Source organism: Podarcis cretensis (assembly GCF_951804945.1).
Source record: "Podarcis cretensis genome assembly, chromosome: 1".
Taxonomy (NCBI): Eukaryota; Metazoa; Chordata; class Lepidosauria; order Squamata; family Lacertidae; genus Podarcis; species Podarcis cretensis.
Window position 1 is genome coordinate 126,792,691 of NC_137170.1, and position 23,666 is coordinate 126,816,356.

Consider the following 23,666-nt stretch of genomic DNA (forward strand, 5'->3'; position numbering starts at 1 on the left):
AAAAGCTTGCCACCTAATCCTCAAGAACAATGTTACTTTCACCTACTATTCTGTTGGGAGCAACCCAGTCAGGTGGATGGAATACAAATAAAATTATTATTATTATTATTATTATTATTATTATTATTATTATTATTGCTGCTGCAATACATGGGGCACTTTACGAGACATTGACATTGGACGATGTGTCCATCAGCCTGCTCCCCTTAATTGCCATCTACAGCAGCCAGCAACTTTTGGCTCCTCCACTCCTTAAAGTCATTCCATTCTGGCTGGTCATTCTACAAACTCTGCAACTAAGAAATGGTTGCTGCGCATTCTTTTTTCCTCCTCTTCTCCCAATCCCTTTTCCTTTTGTGCTGTGTCTTTTAGATTATAAACTTGAGGGAAGGGAATGTCTTCTCACTGACACTTGTAAGGCACTCAGAGAGAAGGGTTTTTTTGTTATTGTTTTTAATGGGCAGGAGAAAAATGCTTTAAAAAAAATAATAATGAGTATTTTGCTCAATTCCACCCTTCAGAATGCTTTACTACAAGCTTCCAGATCTTAGACCCATCATCCCTGACTGTTGGCAATGCCAGCAGAGGCTGATGGCACTGCAGTCGAAAAATCTCATCTGAAAGATACCAGGTTGGGGAAAGGTGGGCAAACGACACTATATACAGTGATAATTCCTTACTCATTAAAGCACTATGCCACAATACATTCTTCGGAACTAAACAAATCATTATCACCCTTCATCCGATGATCACAGGGAGGTTCACAATATAAAAACACAAAAAATGCATACCATACATAGCTGCCAACTTTTCCCTTTTCTTGCGAGGAATCCTATTCGGAATAAGGGAATTTCCCTTAAAAAAGGGGAAACGCTGACAGCTATGATATCATAATAACACACAAAAACAATACCTCACCCCCAGTTTTAAATGCCATAGATAGTTAAAGTTAGCCAAAGGCCTGGGAGAAGAGGAACGCTTTTACCTGGCGCCTAAAGATACGTAATGAAGATGGCCGGCATCCCTTCCGGGGGAGAGCATTCCACAATCAGGGAGTCACCACAGAAAAGGCCTGTTCTCGTGTGGCAGCCATCAAATCAAAAGAATGAGAACATTCCAGAAAATTTCATTTTTCTATAATTATGACTTACATTTTCTATTAGGTCGCAAATTACAGCATTGTTGAAGTATTCAATGTGCGTCCACTCAATACCCTATAGAAACAAAACACAGAAATTGAAGAAGAAAACCATGGCAGGAAGGCACTTTGAAAGCACTCTGCTAAAATTTCACCCATTCCAACCAGAGCATATTTTAGTGAGCTAGGGGCTTGCCTTCTTTTATTCCTAGTACAATACCCAAGTACCTCTGAGCCCTAATAAGGCCACTAAAGACAAGGAAACCTTAAGGATGTATGTGCTTTAATCACTTTTCACCTCCCAAGCCTTAAACAGGCTTGACACTCACTTTTAAATTACAAGGAATTAGGGGCTAGTGGGAAACCCCACAAGGCAGGCACCCAGAGCCAGGATCACACAAAGATGATAGTGACCACCAATATATGAATCTCCTTTGGTGAAAGTGAGCTGAACTATCATGATATGGAGTGGGGGTGGGGGGTGGGTCTGCAGTTTTTAAAGGAAATGAAGGGCTATATCCCCTTCTCCTCGTCACAGCAATTTGTGATCATCAGGACTTCAGCATTATGTCAAAACTTCAGAAGCTGCTAATGTTGCTGGAGCAAGATGAGCGTCCTTGAACGGCTGCCAGGTTTGCTTTCCATTCCATTCCCCAATCTGTGTCAATTTCCCATGCACTTAACTGAAACAGAGCCAAAGCCCTTTTAGTGCAAAGCTTTGGGTCAATAATGTTTTTGTGCATCTTGGGAGCGTTTCTAAGGAAATTGACAATTTCATCTCAAGAACTGCTGGTGTGTTTTCCCCCTGCCTTCAGCCTTCATCTTGAGACAGAGATGACAAGCTGAAATAACACGGTCAGCATAGGCTATACAGCCCACTTTGGTGGTGGTTAACCATTTTTGCAAGTACAGTGGTACCTCAGATTACATAGGCTTCAGGTTACAAACGCTTCAGGTTACAGACTCCGCTAACCCAGAAATAGTACTTCGGGTTAGGAACTTTGCTACAGGATGAGAACAGAAATCGTGCTCTGGTGGCACGGCAGCAGCAGGAGGCCCCATTAGCTAAAGTGGTGCTTCAGGTTAAGAACAGATTTCAGGCTAAGTATGGACCTCCGGAACAAATTAAGTACTTAACCCGAGGTACCACTGTACATCACAAACCAAATCCAAAGTGATGCTTAGCACCACCCAAGTGCATATGGCAATATAAATGCAGCTTTCCCCTCCCCAATATTTCTGAGGTTTCGTCTCTAATCTACTACTGTGCACGATTGTTGAAAAGGGTTTCAGTTGTGCAAACCAGTTACTGTTGTTGCTTTACATACAAAAGTGGCCAATCCATGGTTGTCCGAGGAAGATGTAACACTGGGGGGCGAAGCTAAAAGTATAGCCCTTCTCCAAAGTAAATACAGTGGTACCTCGGGTTACAAACACCTCAGGTTACAAAAACTTCGGGGTTACAGACTCCGCTAACCAGGAAGTAGTACCTTGGGTTAAGAACTTTACCTCAGGATGAGAACAGAAATTGCACGGCGGCGGCAGCAGGAGGCCCCATTAGCTAAAGTGGTACCTCAGGTTAAGAACGGTTTCAGGTTAAGAATGGACCTCCGTAATGAATAAAGTTCGTAACCAGAGGTACCACTGTACAGCTATACCCTACAAGTAACTTGTGAACAGGGCTATAGGCTCATACACCAAAATCATTGTGTGGGCAAATGTCTGAAATTTAACTTCAGTACCTTCACTTGCCAATTTGCCATCAGAATTGTAGCATTAAATAAATGCAGCTACAAGGTATTTAGATTAGTCCATCTATAACATGTAAACGAAGGCGCTTATGACCTTGGGATTTTAGGCAAACAAGATTTGGAATGTGTTCGTTTTAAAAATATATATATATAGAAGAATTTAGTGTCTATATTCTATATCTGGAATATATTTATACAGTGGTACCTCAGGTTAAGTATTTAATTTGTTCCGGAGATCCGTACTTAACCTAAAACTGTTCTTAATCTGAAGCACCACTTTAGCTAATGGGGCCTCCTGCTGCTGCCACACCGCCAAAGCACGATTTCTGTTCTCATCCTGAAACAAAGTTCTTAACCTGAAGCACTATTTCTGGGTTAGCAGAGTCTGTAACCTGAAGCGTATGTAACCTGAAGCATATGTAACCTGAGGTACCACTGTATACAGAATATATCTACTAATACCTCAGCGACCGTCCGCCTCGTCTGGCGTCCATTCCGGCAAACGTCCGCGGCAAACCCAGAAGTACCAGAACAGGTTACTTCCGGGTTTGCCGCTCGCACATGTGCAGAAGCGCAAACTGCTCCGCGCGTGTGCACAGATGCGGCGCTTTGCCCTGTGTCCTTTTCAGCTAGCGGCCGGGCTCCAGAACAGATCCAGGTCACAAAACAAGGTACCAGTGTATAAGCATAAATTTGACTTTGGTTACTGGATTCTAGTAGACTGTCTAAATATTGTGGAGAAGTGTAAGAAGCCTGGGGAAAGTCAGGAAGAAAAGTGGGGAAGAAAATGCGGGTTAGTGTCAGTGCTATTTTTCTAGAAAAAAAGGTACCCTTGTTCTCTTATAATGACAATGGCACCCACCTTAAATCAGTGTCCTTTCAACTGCCTATCTGGTTTCAGGGCTGCTACTAACGCCTCACAAACAGAACATCAACATGGTAGTTCTGTTTTGTACCTGACAAGGTCATCGCAACCATCAAGGAAAAACATGTTAAAAGCTATTAAGGCAAAAAGCAACAAGGAGAAGGATTGTAGGTGCACAGAGGCAGATAGGTAAACAAGGAAACAAATGGGTTTTACCTCTCGTATGTACTCTTCTTGCTCTTCCTTCAAGGTAAGCTCAATGAAGATCTGCTGCAGCTTCTCGTTGCAGTAGTTAATAATGAACTGTTCAAAACTGTTATCCTACAAAACAAAGATAGGAAAGAGTGACAATGGCGACACATGGAAGCCTGGCAGCATATTTTTCCAAAGATGAGCTCTATCCAAATCTCTGGCCTCCAAGCAGATTTTTGCAATGGGACTACCCTCTGAGATTTAATATGATACGCACCTATTCCATGCACAACAGGATTTATATATATGCCTGAAGACCATTTGCTAATCACGCTTCGTACTGGGTGCTTGGTTCAGGTGTACTACAGGTAGACGACTTGTCACTTTTTACTCATCAGAAAGAAGTCAAAATTTCCCTTAAAAACAGCCTTCCCAAAAGAAGTTACAGGGCTAGAAATACACACAGATTCACAGCGTGTGAGCCCGTAATTATGTTAATGACTAAAGCCTTGTTCAGGCAATCGTATCTCAGTTTAACAAGCAGTGACACGAGCCCCATGGCTCCTTTCTTTGCTGCATTAGCAAGCAAACCATGAGGTCTTCAGCTGACCATAGCTTCCTGTTTAATCTGAATCAGGAAAACTATGCGTATCAAGCACTGGACCAAGCCAGGATATTAAACTATGGTTTGAAGTGGATTTTTAAGATCCTGCCTTGCTCGACAGCTGGAAAACAAAGTTTCCCAGAAGGTTGAAATGATAAATCATTATTCATTAGAGGCTCCCTGGTTTAATTGCTGCTGGAAAGAGGGAGATGCATGCACAGGAAAAGGCTGGTTCATAACCCAGATTATTAAAATGAGGCATGATCATCCAAACCAGCTATAAAACTTTTAATGCTTGCATGGGTCATTACTACATCTTCCAAGACAGGTGCTCAGACAAGACAAGTCACTATCACAAGCAGAAAATGGATGCTGTGATAGATGGGCCTTGGGCCTGATCCAGCAGCCTCTTCTTATGTTCTATTTTATGGTTCTACTTTATTTATTATGGTGTTGGAGGAGACTCTTGAGAGTCCCATGGACTGCAAGAAGATCAAACCTATCCATTCTGAAGGAAATCAGCCCTGAGTGCTCACTGGAAGGACAGATCCTGAAGCTGAGGCTCCAATACTTTGGCCACCTCATGAGAAGAGAAGACTCCTTGGAAAAGACCCTGATGTTGGGAAAGATGGAGGGCACAAGGAGAAGGGGACAGAGGAGGAGATGGTTGGACAGTGTTCTCAAAGCTACCAACGTGAGTTTGACCAAACTGCGGGAGCAGTGGAAGACAGGAGTGCCTGGCGTGCTCTGGTCCATGGGGTCACGAAGAGTCGGACACGACTAAACGACTAAACGGACAACTTTATTTATTGAATGGTTCTCTCTTTTTTTTACTTTTGTAAACCGCTTTAATATTTTTTGAGGTGACATAGCAGTATTTAAACATTTTCAAATAAATAAATAAAAACAATAAAAACAAGAGCATCTGTTAGGTGTGTTTTCCAGGATAGAATGTATGCATATACCTACCTACCTACCTACCTACATATATATAATATAGTCTGCATCAAATGTTGTTCTTCCCTGAGGATAATACTTGATGCCATCTGATGAAGTGGACACTAGTCAATTAAAACTTATCTCATAATAACATTGTTTTGCCAAACTATACAGTCGTACCTTCGAAGACAAATGGAATCCATTCCAAAAGTCCGTTCGACTTCCAAAATATTCAAAAACCAAAGCACGGCTTCCAATTGGCTGCAGAAAGCTCCTGCAGCCAATCAGAAGCCATGGAAGCCCCGTCGGACGTTCGGCTTCCAAAAATAGTTCACAAACCAGAACAGTCACTTCCGGGTTTCGATCGTTTGGGAGACAAAATGTTCGGGAGCTAAGCTGTTCCACTTCTGAGGTACGTGACATTATAATACAACCTCTCTCTCTCTCTCTCTCTCTCTCTCTCTCTCTCTCTCTCAGTATTACAAAGTAACCCCTAAAATCCAGCCTTTTTAATACAGTGGTGCCCCGCAAGACGAACACCTCGCAAGACGGAAAACCCGCTAGACGAAAGGGTTTTCCGTTTTGGAGGCGCTTCGCAAAATGAATTTCCCTATGGGCTTGCTTTGCAAGACGAAAATGTCTTTCGAGTTCCTGCGGGGTTTTTTCCCTCCCCCCCCCCCTTTTCCTAAGCCCTAAGCCGCTTATCAGCTGATCCGCTAAAAGCTGCTAAACCGCTAATAGCGCTAATCCGCTAAGCTGTCAATGGGCTTGCTTCGCAAGACGAAAAAACCGCTATACGAAGAGCGTCATGGAACGGATTAATTTCGTCTTGCGAGGCACCACTGTATAAGGGTGATAGCCAGTATCTGAAGATAAGGATTTTTTTGTTTTGTTTTGTTTTGTTTTTAAAAGGCAATAGAATGAGCTGGCTGGTTGGCCGACAATAATCAGGAGTGCAACAGTCTGGCAGGGCAGGGACGGGACAGGGTTGCAACTGTAGCAATGGGAGACTTCTTCCAAAAACAAATATCTGCTTCAGAGGATGGATTTACACTTAGGATGACAGCAAGGGAACAGAAAGGCACACATCATAACAGCTGTGCATCACCACCTCACCTGAGATACAAGGTGCAATAAAATAGAATCCTGCATGCTATATGAAAAGATGTAATTAACATCCTGTTTACCTTGGCCCTTAATTTAAGGCGCCACAATTCTATTGTGTCACTTTTCAATTTGATTTTTCATATCATATTGATTTTTTAAGGCGGTGGCTGCCTAGACTCCTCCACAGTAAGTTAAGAATTTTAAGCATGATTCATTTAAAGCCTTTGCCATTGACTTTAATGGAAACAGGATTGATGCCTGAAACTACACTCCCACCCTCTTATAATTTATTTTATCCATGAGCAGCATATTATTCTCTCCTCATATATTAAAATTCACATTTGTCCTTGCTGAATTTCAGCATATTAATGTTAGATGTCAGCTCAGCAGAAGAATCTTGTATTTCGCTGTCTCATATTTCCGTCTACTCTACCTCCCTGCATTGCTAAGCCAATTTTAAAAAGGCAATATGGGTTGTAGGGACTATTTTTACGCCTCTTCCCTTCTGGCTGAAAAGGGGGGGAAATCGAGTTATGAAAAACATTTTGGATGGAAAAGTCACAGATAAGCCTGAATATAAGAAGCTGCAGTATACGTATTATATTCCTGGCATAATAGCCTTGGGCAGACACAAATTAACCTGACATCTCTCCTTGATCTGAAATGCACGATTTGTTTTGCTTTCCATCTAGGTATAACCTTAACACTAAAAAAATGCCATTCAAAGGGCACAGGAACAAATCGCCAGAAACAGTGAGTCTTTTTCTGTGTGTATGATATGTGAGTAGAGGCCAGGGTTTTGGTCTGTACACTTGACATCTACCCTTATGAAGTTTACATGAAGAAAAATCAGTTTTATTTCCACACAACTTTCCATGCCGATTGCTGATGGAGCTGTAGGCTTTTAAAAAAAATACTGAACCATATTTTATCTGGTTGTTCTTTTAGAGTTCTTATGTCTTGATATTTCAGGGTTAGTTTTAATGTTTTGCTATTGTTTCCAAGTTACCTATTTTTTCACTTTTTTGCACTGGTTTTACCTGCTTCTTGGTAGTCATTTTATTGTAGGCTGGCTTGAGAAACTTTGTTGAGAAGGCTGGTTCAAAACAGAATGAATGAATAATACACTACATCTTGCTACAAAGCAATAAGATTATAGTCAAAGCAAAGTACCTCAAAAATTTCAAAGCCGTAGATGTCCAAAACGCCCATGACTTTCTTTCTTACTTTCATTTGTGCCTTAAGAAAACAAAAGTTATTTTCAGATGTTTATTAAATTCAGCAAGGAGGCAGCATTGCTGCCTAATTAATTTTTTCTATGAAAATCATCATTATGACACAGAGGAAAAGCAGGGGTCAATTATATGAGTACATCTATTGTTTTCCTGCTAAACACTTTGCATTATTATGCCACAAACTGATGAGCATCTAGTTTAACTTGTCAGGCTTATTTGTTCTAAGTATACAGGATTTCAAAGAACACTACCTTAATGCTCTCATTGATTCTGGTAACAAGCCAGGAAAACAGTCTACTGTAAAGATTCTTTGCCAATGCATCCCGTGCGTAGTATGCCTAATTAAAGAGAGAAGAAAAAAAGAAACATGAATACTAGAAACATTTAGGGTTGGCCCAGGACTCTTTATGGCTGTGGCACAGCATAAAGAGGAGCAAATCCACACACACAAGTGTTGCCTGTCGAATTATGAATATAAACAAACTGGCATGCTTTGCAGAAGTTTTGATACGCAAGGGAATTTTCTAATAAATTGTTTTGACGTTGTCATTAAATCGTTATTACATCAATCTCCCACTCTGCTTCTGTAGGAAAGGCATAGGATTCTCAGGCTGTTTCCCATACAGGTAGTGACCAGTCCTTGATCGGCTTAGCTTTAGGAAGAAAGCTGCATTCTGTACCTTCAAGCTAAAGTCCATTTCCCATGCAGTACGTACCTTATCAGCAAAAATGTACCGTATTTTTCGCTCCATAAGACGAACTTTTTTCCTCTTAAAAACTAAGGGGAAATGTCTGTGTGTCTTATAGAGCGAATGTGTGGTCCCTGGAGCTAAATTGCCAGAGTGCGTTTCTGTGTGCTGCTCTGGTTCACCAGAAGCGGCTTGGTCATGCTGGCCACATGACCCGGAAGCTGTACCCTCAGCCAATAAAGCGAGATGAGCACCGCAACCCCAGAGTCGGTCACGACTGGACCTAATGGTCAGGGGTCCCTTTACCTTTTTTAGAGGAGACAAAGTTTAGTGTGCAGTTAAAGAATGTAATCTAAGAACCAGAATGGGGGGACCAGAGGTCATGTTGAATCCAAGTACAAATTGTTACATACATCAAGCACCAACTATGGAATGAATGTTTGTTTGTTTTTATTTTCTGTTGATCACTTATGTTACACAGTTTTAAAAACCAATAAAGCATAAAAAAGACATATGCAAAGTTTATCTTGACCATGCAGTCATGTGACCCCCATGTACTCCCCTCCAGTGTGAGATTGTGTGGTACAATCTCAACACAGCTGACTAAAGGGGTGCCTTTAAAAATTGCAGAATCAATTCTGGAAAGCAACTGATAGCCTGTGATCCAAGTTAAAGATACAAAAGCCCACTTTGAGCTAGGAATTGGCACCCACAGTAGATATCCATATTTCCATAATGAAATAATAGGAAAAGACAGATTCTTCAAGAGGGGCCACAGAAGTTCCTCTTTTCAGGTCACATTTTATTTATTGTGACAAAGGAAAATTCCCCTATGTTTTCTATCAGAAAGAAAAACATATATTCACAGTACTAATTCAATATTACCTGAGACACATTTAAGGTTGTAGAGACTTTCTCCTGCTTGGCTTCAACGGTGCGGAAACTGAAGGCTCTCTCCAGCACTGACTGATCAATGCCTGTCAACTCACATATTTCTTTGAGCTCTATGGAAGCAAATAATCTCAATTAAAAATCATTCCTACCTACCTAGGCAGCAAGTATATTCAGAAGTCATGGGGGTGGGGGTGGGGTGTTAAACCAGTTATCAAAGTGCAGGTAGATTTGATTGGATCAGAATATATTATTTGAATTACCATTTTTATCCTTGATTTTACTTTCATCCAAACCATTCACTCGAGATTCAGGTTTGAATTCAATGTTCCCCAGTTTTAAGACGGCCGCGACAACTTCGAAAACTGACTGTGTTTCATGGTCCATAAACCCCACGATCTGCATGGCATTCTAGAATAAGGAAATCAAGTTTTATTCATCGCACTGATTTATCCTGCCTGTCCTTTCTCCAAAGAGCACAAGCTGGAATATGGTGGCAGGGCAGTCTTAAGCATATGCAGTGCCAGGGTATAAAAGATCTGCCTGGCATCGTCCCCCCAAGGTTGCCCAGTCCCAGGCACGCAGGAGGGCAGAGCCATTCAGCCGCCTCAGTGTCTCGCTGGCTCGGTTGCCCCCGAACTTGCGGCACAGAGAGAAGCAGAAGAGCCCACCGCGGCACTCCAACCAATGGGCGGGCTCTTCCCCAGACTCAACTCTTGAGCCAAGCAGCCAAGCAACACAGTTGGAGCCTCCCTCCCTGCCGGCCAGGGAGGAGGGAGGCCCCAACTGTGTTGCTTGGCTGCTCGGCCTGCCCCCCTCCGGCCTCCTCTCACCAGCCTCGGCCCCCGGGAGCCCCTTCCCACCGGGACCGCCGGGAGCCTCTGGCCCTTCCGCAGCCATCCTCCTCATGGCCGCTGAACTGAGCGTCTCTGCCTAGGGCCTCCCCTCTGCCCATTGCTGCCACCACTGCTCCCACTAGGCCGTACTGCGGCTGCGCCGCTGAAGGATCCAGATGAGATGGGCAGCCTGGTGCGGCATATGAATTGCTGAGGAGCCTTGAGAGAAGAGCGAGGGCAGCCATAGAGAAAGCAGTTCAGAGAGAGGAGGAGGAGGCACGGGCAGGTGTTCCAAGGGCTAACCATAGAGGGGGAAAGCGGAGAAGGACCGCAAACACTTCTCCCATAGATTTGTAGTGGTAGACTAGCATAGATGGTCTGATCTGTGGGTTTACTTCGGGCGCTACTCCCCCCCTTCCTCCCGCCACGCCTGATGGAACTGAGAGCTGCAGATGGAGCACGAGAGAAAAGATACAGAACTGCAGCAGCATCTTCGTAACTTGGACTTCGTTTTGCGCGAAAAGTGGTTGCTGCTTGTAGTTATTTAATTGCAGTGTTTCATCAGCAACCTCTGGAAACAAAGGGCTAAAAACCAGCGCTGCTCTCCAAAATTATCTGGTCCTTTTTAACTTCGTATTTCAGCTGGTTGACTAAAATCCCTTATTTTGGCTACTGATCCCTTATTTTCGAGGCTGCTGGTCCCTTATTTTCAAATCTGTAAGTTGACAGCTATGGCCCGGGTGCCCCACACCCCTAGCACCCATGGGTAAGATGGCCCTGCACGGCGGTCCTCTTCCCCTACGCACCTCCCCATTTCATTTTACCCTCACAACCAACTATTATTAGTTTATTTAAAATATGCTTAAAATGCCCTTCAGCCTTACAGATGCCAAAGCAGCATTAAACTGTGTCTTTCCGCCACTTCCAAATACACTGAACAGGCAGGCCACAGAAACAAAGCAAACACTCATTTGGAAGTCACAAAAAGCCATTGCTTATCCTGAGAGGAATGGCCTCATGTCACACCAGAGAAGGGGAAGGGAGCAGAATGAGTTCAGAAACTAACCATAGCTTGCTGTGTCATCTGAACTCAGCAAACTGTGGTTAATCTTAACTATGCCTAGTGTAAAAAAAATGTCAACTTCGAACCCTGGTTTATGAAACCGGCTTATTTAAGCTAATAAAAGCTAAGTAAACCATAGTTTCATGTCTCGATGATGTGGAATCCAAATGTAGCCTTTATTGTAACAAAAAAAAAAGTAACACTCATATATTATTATTATTTACAAATTTATAAACCACTTCACAGCCTCAGGTCACAGAAGCTTGCTTATGGTAGCGGAAGTAACTTTTAATATCCCAAATATTATTAAACTCTTTTAATGGATCACATTGTCAGATTTCATGTTTTTATGCTGCTGATCATCTTGGATGACTCAACAATTTAGAAAAATTATAAAATGAAGTCAAGTTTGAACTAATACGGAATTTGCACCAATTCTTACCCGAACCGTTCTGAAATTTGCAGCGTCATCTACTCCATTCACTTTTGCAGAGTCCAGGCTAAGGTAGTTGTATCGACTGAAGTCCCTCTCCAGCTTAAGTTTTTCTACGAAATGAAAACGGGCCTTGTTAACAGCTAAATTCCCTGACCCACTCTTTGCTCTTAATAGCAGTGAGATTTGAAGCTGCTTAACATGTGTGTGCACTGAAAGGCATACAAACCACGCAAATCAATTATGGAGACTTCAATTAACTTATGCAACTTCATGTGCAATTCTATTAGACATTTAAAACACCACCAGAGTTGTACTCACTGAGCAAATCTTCCGATCCTCCAGACAATATCTGATAAAAAATGTGGAAATTCCTTTCACCTCTTGGTTGTTTAACAACACGAGACTTTTCCAACAGATCTAAAAAAAAGGATGCCACAGAAATTATTTTTCCACTCCTCTAGTCTGCCTCTCTTTTGCCACTATCACACCTGTATCAAAGAACTGTACGATCACATTCCCGTTATTTATTTTTTATGTTAGAAAAGTGTGGCACACTGTGGGGTTGAGTTAGATCTGCGGTCTTATACATATAATCAATGAGCATTTTAGGTTGTTTTTATTCTGATTTTTCTGCTTTGTGTTAATGTTTGTCTCTGTAACTTGCTTCGAGTTCACATTTCGGGGTGGCGGGGTTTGACTAACAAGTAAACAGTCACTTACTGTATTTGTCCATGTATAAGACGCCCCCATGTATAAGACACTCCCTATCTTTGAGGACTCCAAATTAAGAAAATGGGGGGGGGAGGATTGCCTATAGTTGTTGAGCTTTTTAAAGGGGGAATTGCCACCTATCGTCTGTCCCCTCGCCAGCAGAAGCCGCCAATCGCCCGCCCAATTGCCGCAGTGACAGCCAATCAACACCAGCCCTTGCCACAGCCACCAATAACACGCCCAATATCCACCGACAATCTCTGGCTCGCGGCAGCAACCAATCCTACGACACCCCCCCCCCCATGCACTATCTGTGCATAATAATATAATAATAATAATTTATTATTTATACCCTGCCCTTCTGGCTGAGTTTCCCCAGCCACTCTGGGCGGCTCCCAATCGAGTGTTAAAAACAATACAGCATTAAATATACTCCCATTTTTTAACATTACAGTGGTACCTCGGATTACATACGCTTCAGGTTACAGACTCCGCTAACCCAGAAATATTACCTTGGGTTAAGAGCTTTGCTTTAGGATGAGAACTGAAATCGTGCTCTGGTGGTGCGGCAGCAGCAGGAGGCCCCATTAGCTAAAGTGGTGCTTCAGGTTAAGAACAGTTTCAGGTTAAGAACAGACCTCCGGAACGAATTAAGTACTTAATCCGAGGAACCACTGTATTTTTTAATAACAAAGCCTCGTCTTATACACAGAAAACTACGGTACGTTGGAACACTCTGAAACCATCGCTGCAGAGCACTCCCTACCTACTGCCATCTCTTAAATATGAAATACAATAAAGTGTGGCCAGATAATCTAGCAATACATACACATTTTCCATCCATATTCAAACAAACGGGTGAAAAGTCTCTCCAAGGCATACCTCTGGCCTTCTTCCATTACACAAATTAATCTGCTAAAGTATAGTTTGAATACAGCCTGCGTCAAACCAAGGACTTAAGCTAGATTACTTTGGAAACTCTTCAAGCTTATGTCTGGGTAGAATGAATAGGGGCAATAAAAGCCCCACTCTTGCAATGACACCCAGTCATACGCAAACATATCTATCGTTTACTCCTTCACCTTTTCTCTCAAATGCAGATTTGCTATAAGCCTTTACCCTCAAAGGGTGTATTTGCATGCCAAATGCAACTTATCCCCATCGGGCTACTGCTGTGTTTTACGCTACATTAACATTCAGAACAAGAAGCCATACAATAAGGCCTATTAATATTTCAGCACATTACCAGCAGCGTTTTGTCTTCATGTCACCTGCTGCTATTAGAAAAGTAAATATACAGGGGCCTTTCCACAAAGGATGCTCAGAATGAAAGCACTGTTGTTCTGCGTCGCAGAACTGGGTAGAACATTTAGAAGGCAGTTTATGCTTCAAGAAAGAAATCTGTATAAATGAACGTATCTCTGGCGCTCAAAGCAAGGGTATCATTCTCCCCCTTTAAACCCAAGAATGTGCTAATGAAGTCAAGCACTAATATTTGAAGAATGCAATTTGTTATTGAAGAGTGTAGCAGTGCAACATTTACGTGATCTTTGGTTTGATATGGAAAACTCTGATCCTAATCCTTTGTTGCCTTGGGGGTTTATCTTTGGGAGAAGAAAAGGCTAAGGAGTAAACCCAAAGTGGAGGTCCTAAGACGGTTGGATGGTGCCTTGCGGAAACTCCTGCAGCCAAGCTGGTGCCAAACACATTGCTCTGCTTTCCTTTGGACCACATCAGTGTCATCTGGGGAGCCCAGGACCTCCAAACACACTTGTGTCCTGAAGAGGTCATGCGGGAGGCAGCCATTGTAAGTTACCAGTCTCTGCAACTACAGAAGGTGTGGTGATTCTCCACTGGCTTGACCTCACCACTGGAGGTTCACTATCATTGTCTCTCGAGACAGACAGATGCCAACAATAGGTCTGATATGACCATGATAGTTGAAGCAACAACAATGAACTATGTGATCTTTGGAATCAATACGATCATAATTAACAACAATGCATGATTTACACGCCCAGTAAAGTCAAGTGATTATCTTTCAAAGGGCTGCCATATTCCCCAAAGTGAAAATCTGGACAGAACTGTTGAGCTTCTTCCTTCCTTCCTTCCTTCCTTCCTTCCTATCTGAGCTTTTTTTCCCCCTCCCCAAAACAAAAGTGGTTTTGGGCTTTTTCTTTGATTTTTTAAGATTAAAAAAAAAAAAACCCAACTTGCCATATGCCTGGGTTTCACCAGACATTCTGCTGCTTTGGCAAAAATCTGCCCGGATACCATTTTTCATGGCGATTCCCGGATGTTGCCAGGAAAACCCGAACATTTAGCAGCCCTTTCTTTCAGCAAGCCAAGTTTTAAGTACTGGACAAATTCATATTTCAAACCAGGTAATCATGAACTAAAGCAACAAACCTCACATGCCCATTCTCTACACAGGAGTACCTGTTTGCTTGCTGAGTCCAGAGACTCAGGGTATCCATTGCGCAATACCTGTGCCTACTATTCAAAAGGAGCACACAGGGTGCATGTCAAGTGTTGGGTCAACCTCTTAGTTAAGCCTCTTCATGTATCATAGCACTCTGTTGTGGTTTAATAGCTTATAACCTGTAGACCCAAAGTTGGGATGGATGTTGCACTGACTTCATTCATAAAACTTTTAAAACCTCCAGTCATGATAATGTGTCAAGTTCTGTGTCTGGGGAGGAGAGCCAGGATAGTACCTGAGCTGAGAAGTCTGTGCTCTCTCTCTCAACAGTGTACCAAATACACTGTTCATTTTGGCTCGGATCATCTACCAAAGTAGGCTCCTTTTACATATAGCCACATACATTTTTAAACATATAATCACATACTTTGTCATGTGACAAAGTTCCTCTTTACTCACACACATGCAACAAATTTCTCATAATTGTCACTTGATGTGGTTGCAGTGTAACAAAGAAAACCACCAACACATGGATCGGGTCACTTGAAGGTGTCTTGCCATTCAAATGATCACATCACTATATAATAATAATGTATTATTTATACCCCACCCATCTGGCTGAGTTTCCCCAGCCATTCTGTGTGGCTCCCAATCATGTGTTAAAAACAATACAGCATTAAATATTAAAAACTTCCCTGAACAGGGCTGCCTTCGGATGTGTTTTGAAGATAGGAGAGCTGCTTATTTCCTTCACATTTGAAGGGAGGGTGTTCCACAGGGTGGAAGCCAGGGAGGGAATGGGGAGAATTCATGGGATTGTCTTCATCCAAGTAGTTATGGTACTCACACATATACTGTAGACAAACACCATTGCACCATGGGTAACCGGGACCTGCAGAGTATTATGTATGCTCGAAGCGTACCAAGGACAAAGAACCCAAGAACTAGGTTTTATTTCAGTTTACTCTTGTGCTTTAAGATTTAGATGTCTGCTGGTCACCTTTGCACTCCAATTCTGTACGGATTTATGTACAGTTAACCTCAATAGGTATTAGAACAACTCGGAACACATATCCACATGCCCTGACATGCCTGAAAGATTATACTGCAAAACACTGGGCAGGAATGATAAGACCTGTTGGTGCTCTTTATAATACTGCAATTTCACCAAAAGTATCTGGAAATGGACACAGCTGATGGAAGGGCAATGCAGCAGTGATTGGATTTCATAAGCCTATGTTTCTGTTTTCATTTTTCCACTTTGATCAAGGTGCTAATAATAATAATTATTATAACACACCAATCTGGCTGGTATGCAACAAAGTTTTACTCAGAGTAAATCCAGGAAAATGAATGTACCTAACTTAGTTTGTTCATTGCAATGGGTTTACTCAAAGTAAAGCTTAGTTGACGACAACCCATAACCTTTATAAGTAAAGGTAAAGGGACCCCTGACCATTAAGTCCAGTCGTGACCGACTCTGGGGTTGCAGCGTTCATCTCGCTGGCCGAGGGAGCCAGCATTTGTCCGCACACAGCTCCTAGGTCATGTGGCCAGCATGACTAAGCCGCTTCTGGCAAACCAGAGCAGTGCATGAAAACACTGTTTACCTTCCCACAGGAGCGGTACCCATTTATCTACTTGCACTGTGACATGCTTTCGAACTGCTAGGTTGGCAGGAGCAGGGTCTGAACAATGGGAGCTCACCCCGTCGCAGGGATTCGAACTGCTGACCTTCTGATTAGCAAGTTGATGTCAAACTCAGCCAAGAGCACTGGCCTTGCAGACAACTTCATTGTCCAAAAAGTGGGAGAAGCAACAAGAGGAACAGCCATTTAAGATCTGGTCCTAACCAATGTTGATGACCTGGTTAGTGGGGTAGAAGTGGAAGGATCATTAGGCGCGAGTGATCATGCTCTTCTGAAGTTTACTATACAGCGGAAAGGAGCAGCCAAGCATACTAGGACTCAATTTCTTGACTTTAAGAAAGCCGACTTCATGAAACTTAGGGAAGTGCTGGGTGAGATCCCATGGACAGTAATACTAAAAGGAAAGGGAGTTCATGATGGCTGGGAGTTTGTTAAGAGGGAGATAGTAAAAGCACAACTTCAGGCAATCCCAATGAGACGGAAACATGGAAGGTGCCTAAAGAAGCCAGGGTGGCTATCTAAAGAATTTTTAACTGAGTTAAGATTAAAAAAGGATGTGTACAAAAAATGGAAAAGGGGGGAAACCACCAAAGAGGAATTCAAACAAATAGCCAGCACGTGTAGACACAAAGTCAGAAAAGCTAAAGCACAGAATGAACTCAGGCTTGCTAGAGAGGTTAAAAGCAACAAAAACGGCTTTTATGGGTATGTTCGTAGCAAAAGGAAGAACAAAGAAACAGTGGGGTCACTCAGAGGAGAAGATGGTGAAATGCAAACAGGGGACACAGAAAGGGCTGAACTCCTCAATGCCTTCTTTGCCTCACTCTTCTCCGATAAAGAAAACAATGCCCGACCTGAAGAATTTGGAGCAAATGATTCAGCAGAGGAAACACAGCCCAGAATAACTAAGGAGATAGTATAAGAATACTTGGCTAGTTTAGATGTATTCAAGTCTCCAGGGCCAGATGAACTGCATCCAAGAGTATTAAAAGAACTGGCAGATGTGATCTCAGAACTACTGGCAGTCATCTTTGAGAATTCCTGGAGAACAGGCGAAGTCCCGGCAGACTGGAGGAGGGCAAATGTTGTCCCTATTTTCAAAAAGGGGAACAGAGAGGACCCAAATAATTACCGCCCAGTCAGTCTGACATCAATACCAGGGAAGAATCTGGAGCAAATCATTAAGCAAACAGTCTGTGAGCCACCTAGAAAGGAATGCTGTGATCACCAATAGTCAGCATGGATTTCTGAAAAATAAGTCATGTCAGACTAACCTGATCTCATATTTTGACAGAATTACAAGCCTGGTAGATGAAGGGAACGCAGTGGATGTAGCCTACCTTGATTTCAGCAAGGCATTTGACAAGGTGCCCCATGATACTCTTGTAAAGAAGCTGGTAAAATGCAGTCTTGACTATGCTACCACTCAGTGGATTTGTAACTGGCTGACTGACCGAACCCAAAGGGTGCTCATCAATGGTTCCTCTTCATCCTGGAGAAGAGTGACTAGTGGGATGCCACAGGGTTCTTTCTTGGGCCCGGTCTTATTCACCATCTTTATCAACGACTTGGATGATGGACTCAAGGGCATCCTGATCAAATTTGCAGATGACACCAAACTGGGACAGGATCACACTTCAAAACGACCTTGACAGATTAGAGAACTGGGCCAAAACAAACAAGATGAATTTTAACAGGGAGAAATGTAAAGTATTGCACTTGGGCAAAAAAAATGAGAGGCACAAATACAAGATGGGTGACACCTGGCTTGAGAGCAGTACATGTGAAAAGGATCTAGGAGTCTTGGTTGACCACAAACTTGACATGAGCCAACAGTGTGACTGACGCGGCAGCTAAAAAAGCCAATGCAATTCTGGGCTGCATCAATAGGAGTATCATATCTGTCATTTTGGGTCACATTCAATTTAGGAGAGGCTAAATGCCATGGCTCTTTCTGCTTTACCCCATTCTAGAAAATACTGTTAGAAACAAAAGTGCAAGGGTGAAAAATTATAATCAGAGATATTCTCCTTCACATATGCAATCCATGCTAGAGACCACAGCAAGAGAAGACATCTGCATACAGAGGTGACTGTTGCAAAGTAGACATCTGTAAAAAGATGCAACAGACATAGGCAAGCTGTTCTGCATCTAGGAATTTACTAGCTTTTCAGCCGCTCAATCTACTGTTCGCCATAAGTATTTTCTCTCCCGTTTCAGAATGACTACACACTAAAGGAATTCCGCGGTATCTCCTTGCTTTTGTCAAACACTTACGGACCTCATGTGCAAATCGTTCTAAAACCAGCGTAAGTGTACTTGTTCGAAGGGAGAGTTCAGCTGGTGAAAAAACTGTACACAAGGCCTGGCTGCAATTACTTACATGCCCCTAGAGAGATTTATATAAACAGTTTCCTGAAAACATTCAGCTGATTCTGTTAGAAGTACCAGTCTCTCTCGGATTGTCTTTAGGAGGGAAGTTAAAGCAATTAACAATTTCCATAGAGGAACATTCACAGCACTGCCCTTACAGGATTTTTTTTTTTCCAGAGAGTAGTTATAAGCAGGAAGCCAGATATTTACTATAACAGGCAACTACCATTCCCAGTCTTATTTGAAACAGAGCTTAGGTTATGCCCGTTTTGTAGATCCCAAGCATGCAGCACAGCCTATAGATCCTTTAAAAAAACTGGTAAGGAATCTTCAAAAAACTCATTACAGTGGTACCTCGGGTTAAGAACTTAATTCGTTCTGGAGGTCCGTTCTTAACCTGAAACTGTTCTTAACCTGAAGTACCACTTTAGCTAATGGGGCCTCCTGCTGCCGCCGCCACGCAATTTCTGTTCTCATCCTGAAGCAAAGTTCTTAACCCGAGGTACTATTTCTGGGTTAGCGGAGTCTGTAACCTGAAGCGTGTGTAACCTGAAGCGTCTGTAACGCAAGGTACCACTGTATACTGATGGATATCAACTCTGCATTAAGAAACAAAGATTAAATATTTCAGACACATTTTCACCCAAAAAGAAAGTGCAAAAGGGGCACAGCAATATAGGAAATAAAGTGTACTTGCGCACTGGCAGGCTAGCACATCAAGCTCCCCATTTGCCGTTCACCAATTACTTGCCGGACTTATCACAAAATACATCCTGCAGGGCTCAGGTAAATACAAGCAGGTAGGTGGTGAGAAGAATGTGCATGCTGGCAAATTTTGTATATTTATCTGCAAGGCTGCTAAGTGCTGGGCGTGGGATGTGGGGGGAGAGAGGATCACAAGAGGTGAAGTTACAAGGAACCTGGCAGGGGGCCTTCTCGGTAGTGGCACCCACCCTGTGGAACGCCCTCCCATCAGATGTCAAGGAGATAAATAACTATAAAACTTTTATAAGAAATCTGAAGGCAGCCCTGTATAGGGAAGTTTTAAACGTTTGATGTTTTATTACACTTTTATATTTGTTGGAAGGAGCAACCCAATCAGATAGGGCAGGGTACAGCTAATAAAATTATTACTATTAAATTATTGGTGCTAGTGGGAGGATACATCTCCTCAGAAGAAGGCACGGCTAACAGTTTGTTGTTGTTGTTGTTGTTTAGTCGTTTAGTCGTGTCCGACTCTTCGTGACCCCATGGACCAGAGCACGCCAGGTACTCCTGTCTTCCACTGCCTCCCGCAGTTTGGTCAAACTCATGCAGGTAGCTTCAAGAACACTGTCCAACCATCTCGTCCTCTGTCGTCCCCTTCTCCTTGTGCCCTCCATCTTTCCCAACATCAGGGTCTTTTCCAGGGAGTCTTCTCTTCTCATGAGGTGGCCAAAGTATTGGAGCCTCGGCTTCAGGATCTGTCCTTCCAGTGAGCACTCAAGGCTGATTTCCTTCAGAATGGAGAGGTTTGATCTTCTTGCAGTCCATGGGACTCTCAAGAGTCTCCTCCAGCTCCATAATTCAAAAGCATCAATTCTTCGGCGATCAGCCTTCTTTATGGTCCAGCTCTCACTTCCATACATCACTACTAGGAAAACCATAGCTTTAACTATACAGACCTTTGTTGGCAAGGTGATGTCTCTGCTTTTTAAGATGCTGTCTAGGTTTGTCATTGCTTTTCTCCCAAGAAGCAGGCGTCTTTTAATTTCGTGGCTGCTGTCACCATCATGGAGCCCAAGAAAGTAAAATCTCTCACTGCCTCCATTTCTTCCCCTTCTATTTGCCAGGAAGTGATGGGCCCAGTGGCCATGATCTTCGTTTTTTTGATGTTGAGCTTCAGACCATATTTTGCGCTCTCCTCTTTCACCCTCATTAAGCTCAAATCAAATATCAAATTGCTTGATGGTAAATGTACATCTAACAGAAAACATTTGTTTGAAACCCTGCAGGCAATATAAGGTGCTGAAGGTTATTTAAGTTTCCTGTTGTCTCTGGGGCAGTAACTGCAGCCTGCCTATGATGTAAGAATAACTCATTTACTTCCTATGCAGCACCACATCTTACTATTTGTACATTCTGCCACACATCCACCACCATCTGCTACACCCCAAATTTCCCCCTACCCTACAGAAGTATGGTACAGAGGATGAAGCTGCCATCATAGGGTGAAACTTCACCCCAGCATTTTTCTCTGTATGGGCTCAGAGTAGTGATAAGCCCGGCCACATGATAAAAAAAGCAGTGCTCAACACTATGGCCATGTTTGCATGTCAGGATAAGCCATAGTTGCTGGCTTATCACTGGTTACCATGCAAAACCAGTGTGCTTGCACATGCTACCTGATTGCTCCTGGCTTGGCACGGACAGGAGAAACAAACTAGGAAGCTTATGTAGCTTCTGAACCTTTTAAAAAGCCAAGACAGTGAGAGAACTCTGGGACACAATATATAATGAACTTTAAAAAAATAATCTTTAAATGTTCATTTCAAAAAAATCCAATAGGAGCCTTCCCAATAGGCATTATGCCTACTGAAATCCCCCCCCCTCAAAAAAAATTAGAAGAATCTTCATGTATGTGACAATGGCAGCTAGAATTTTAATAGCAAAAAAATGGAAAGGAGAAGTGCTACCCACCAAATTAGACTGTCAGGTGAAGATGATAGAATATATAGAATTAGCCAGAATGACTGGAAGATTAAGAGACGACTCAAAACAGAGATTAAATAAAGAATGGAATGTCTTTAGAGAGTATATAAAACAGTACTGTAAAAATCTAAATGCTTTGACGGGTCTGGACTGAATCTTGCAAGACAATAGAGGAACAAATAATAAAGTATTTTAAAATATTTAGAAAGAAGAAATATAAATGTGTGAAGTGGAAAATAAAGTTTAGATAACACAAGGGGATGAATGGAAGTCAAGAGAATATGTGACGTTTTTGGTGTTTTAGTTTGTTGTTATTGTTTTGTTTTGTTTTTGTTGCGTTTTGCTTTTGCTTGGTTTTGCAAAATGTATTGTATGTATTGTTCTAATAAAGTTAGTTAGATAGATAGATAGATAGATAGATAGATATGGAAAAAAAGAAAAAAGGCCAAGACAACAAGCCACTGTTTAAGGCTGGCTAGTCTACATACAGAAACACCACCTCTTTTAAATGTGTACGATTGGTAAGCCATGCCACAAAAAAAACACATTTGGGGTGCTTTTCTCGTCTATTATACAACAGTTAACTTGTCCTTCTTTCATTTGAGTTACAAATTGAATTCACATTTGGGAAAGGAATGACTATATAACACAAGCAAGAAATAAATGTCAGTAGTATAATATATTCTAAATGGTCCAGGAACAGTTATTTTTAGTCACTTCCTCTTCTTCCATTGCACAGTAGGGACCATTCTGGCTAACCAGTCTTTCCCTCCCTTTTCTTTCCTTTTTTTTGTGTGGCAAGCAAGAGAGTTGAAAGCTAAATATAAACTTGCAGCCTGACAAGCCACACGCTTCCTTCCAAGACATGTGTGTCATCCCAAAGTGCTACTGAGGGGAAAGGGGTGGGTGGGGGGGGTCTTGGACAGAGGAAATCTGCCCAGACAAGGTTTACCGCCTCTTCACCAGAGCAGTACCAAATTCAGAACTGGATGGGAGCAGGAAAAAACAGAGCATTGTTAGCAGTTTAGTTAACCCTTTAGAATGGTGCATACAAAGCTACTGAAACAAGCAGTTAGTTGTTTAAAAGGTAAAGATAAAGGGACCCCTGACCATTAGGTCCAGTTGCGGACGACTCTGGGGTTGCGGCGCTCATCTCGCTTTATTGGCCGAGGGAGCCGGCATACAGCTTCCGGGTCATGTGGCCAGCATGACTAAGCCGCTTCTGGCGAACCAGAGCAGCGCATGGAAACACCGTTTACCTTCCCGCCGGAGCGGTACCTATTTATCTACTTGCACTTTGACGTGCTTTCAAACTGCTAGGTTGGCAGGAGCAGGGACTGAACAACGGGAGCTCACCGCATCGGGGGGATTCGAACCGCCGACCTTCTGATTGGCAAGTCCTAGGCTCTGTGGTTTAACCCACAGCGCTACCCGCGTCCCTGTTAGTTGTTTAAACGTACTTAAATCTGTTGAACCTAACTAAACTACAAAGGGACCCCGAGGATATTCTAGCCCAGGGGTCAGGAAACTAAGGCCCGCGGGCCAGATCAGGCCCATTTGCCTTCAGGATTCAGCCTGCAGACTGTCCGTGGATCGGTGTGGGGATTCTGTTTGTTCAGGCTGTGCCATTTCCCCCCCTGCACCATTCCATTCCCCCCCCTCTCCCTCACACTCACCACGGTGGTGCCTCCTCCCTCCCTCCTCCTGGCTTCTCCCCGCCCTGCCTAGAGGAGGAAGGGGGCTGAGCTGAGCTGGCTGAGCGCCATTTTAAGCAGCCCCTCTCCAGAGCCAGCCCTTTCGCGCCATTCATCTTTCCACCGTGCCCACCGCCCTGGTGCTCCTGTGTGCCAGAGAGCGGAGCGGACGAGGTCGCTCTGCCTACCCACGAGAAGCAGCAGCAGTGGTGGTGGCGGCAGCAGCAGCCCTTGGGAAGGAGGGAGGAGGACTACTTGCCCCTGTTATGTACTGAAGTTCTCACCCTGGGCCAGCAGGGGGATACTGTAGAGAGTTCAGGTCCACATATGCAAATAAGGGATCAAAAGTGACGTTTAGTGATTGGATAGTTACAGAAAAT

At 43.0% G+C, this 23,666-nt stretch overlaps 1 protein-coding gene across 5 annotated transcripts in view; it reads right to left on the reverse strand.

Annotated features, from left to right (window-relative positions):
• Window positions 1-23,666, reverse strand: part of MYO1B (myosin IB) — a 162,522-nt gene that overhangs the window by 37,194 nt on the left and 101,662 nt on the right. For all 5 annotated transcript variants that reach the window (XM_079976602.1, XM_079976601.1, XM_079976604.1 and 2 more), the window contains 8 exons: window positions 12,065-12,163; window positions 11,753-11,856; window positions 9,675-9,822; window positions 9,406-9,524; window positions 8,083-8,169; window positions 7,770-7,835; window positions 3,971-4,075; window positions 1,152-1,214 (listed from right to left, as the gene is read on the reverse strand). In XM_079976602.1, coding sequence (XP_079832728.1) covers window positions 1,152-1,214; window positions 3,971-4,075; window positions 7,770-7,835; window positions 8,083-8,169; window positions 9,406-9,524; window positions 9,675-9,822; window positions 11,753-11,856; window positions 12,065-12,163 — 791 coding nt within the window. The remainder of the gene's footprint in view (window positions 1-1,151; window positions 1,215-3,970; window positions 4,076-7,769; window positions 7,836-8,082; window positions 8,170-9,405; window positions 9,525-9,674; window positions 9,823-11,752; window positions 11,857-12,064; window positions 12,164-23,666) is intronic.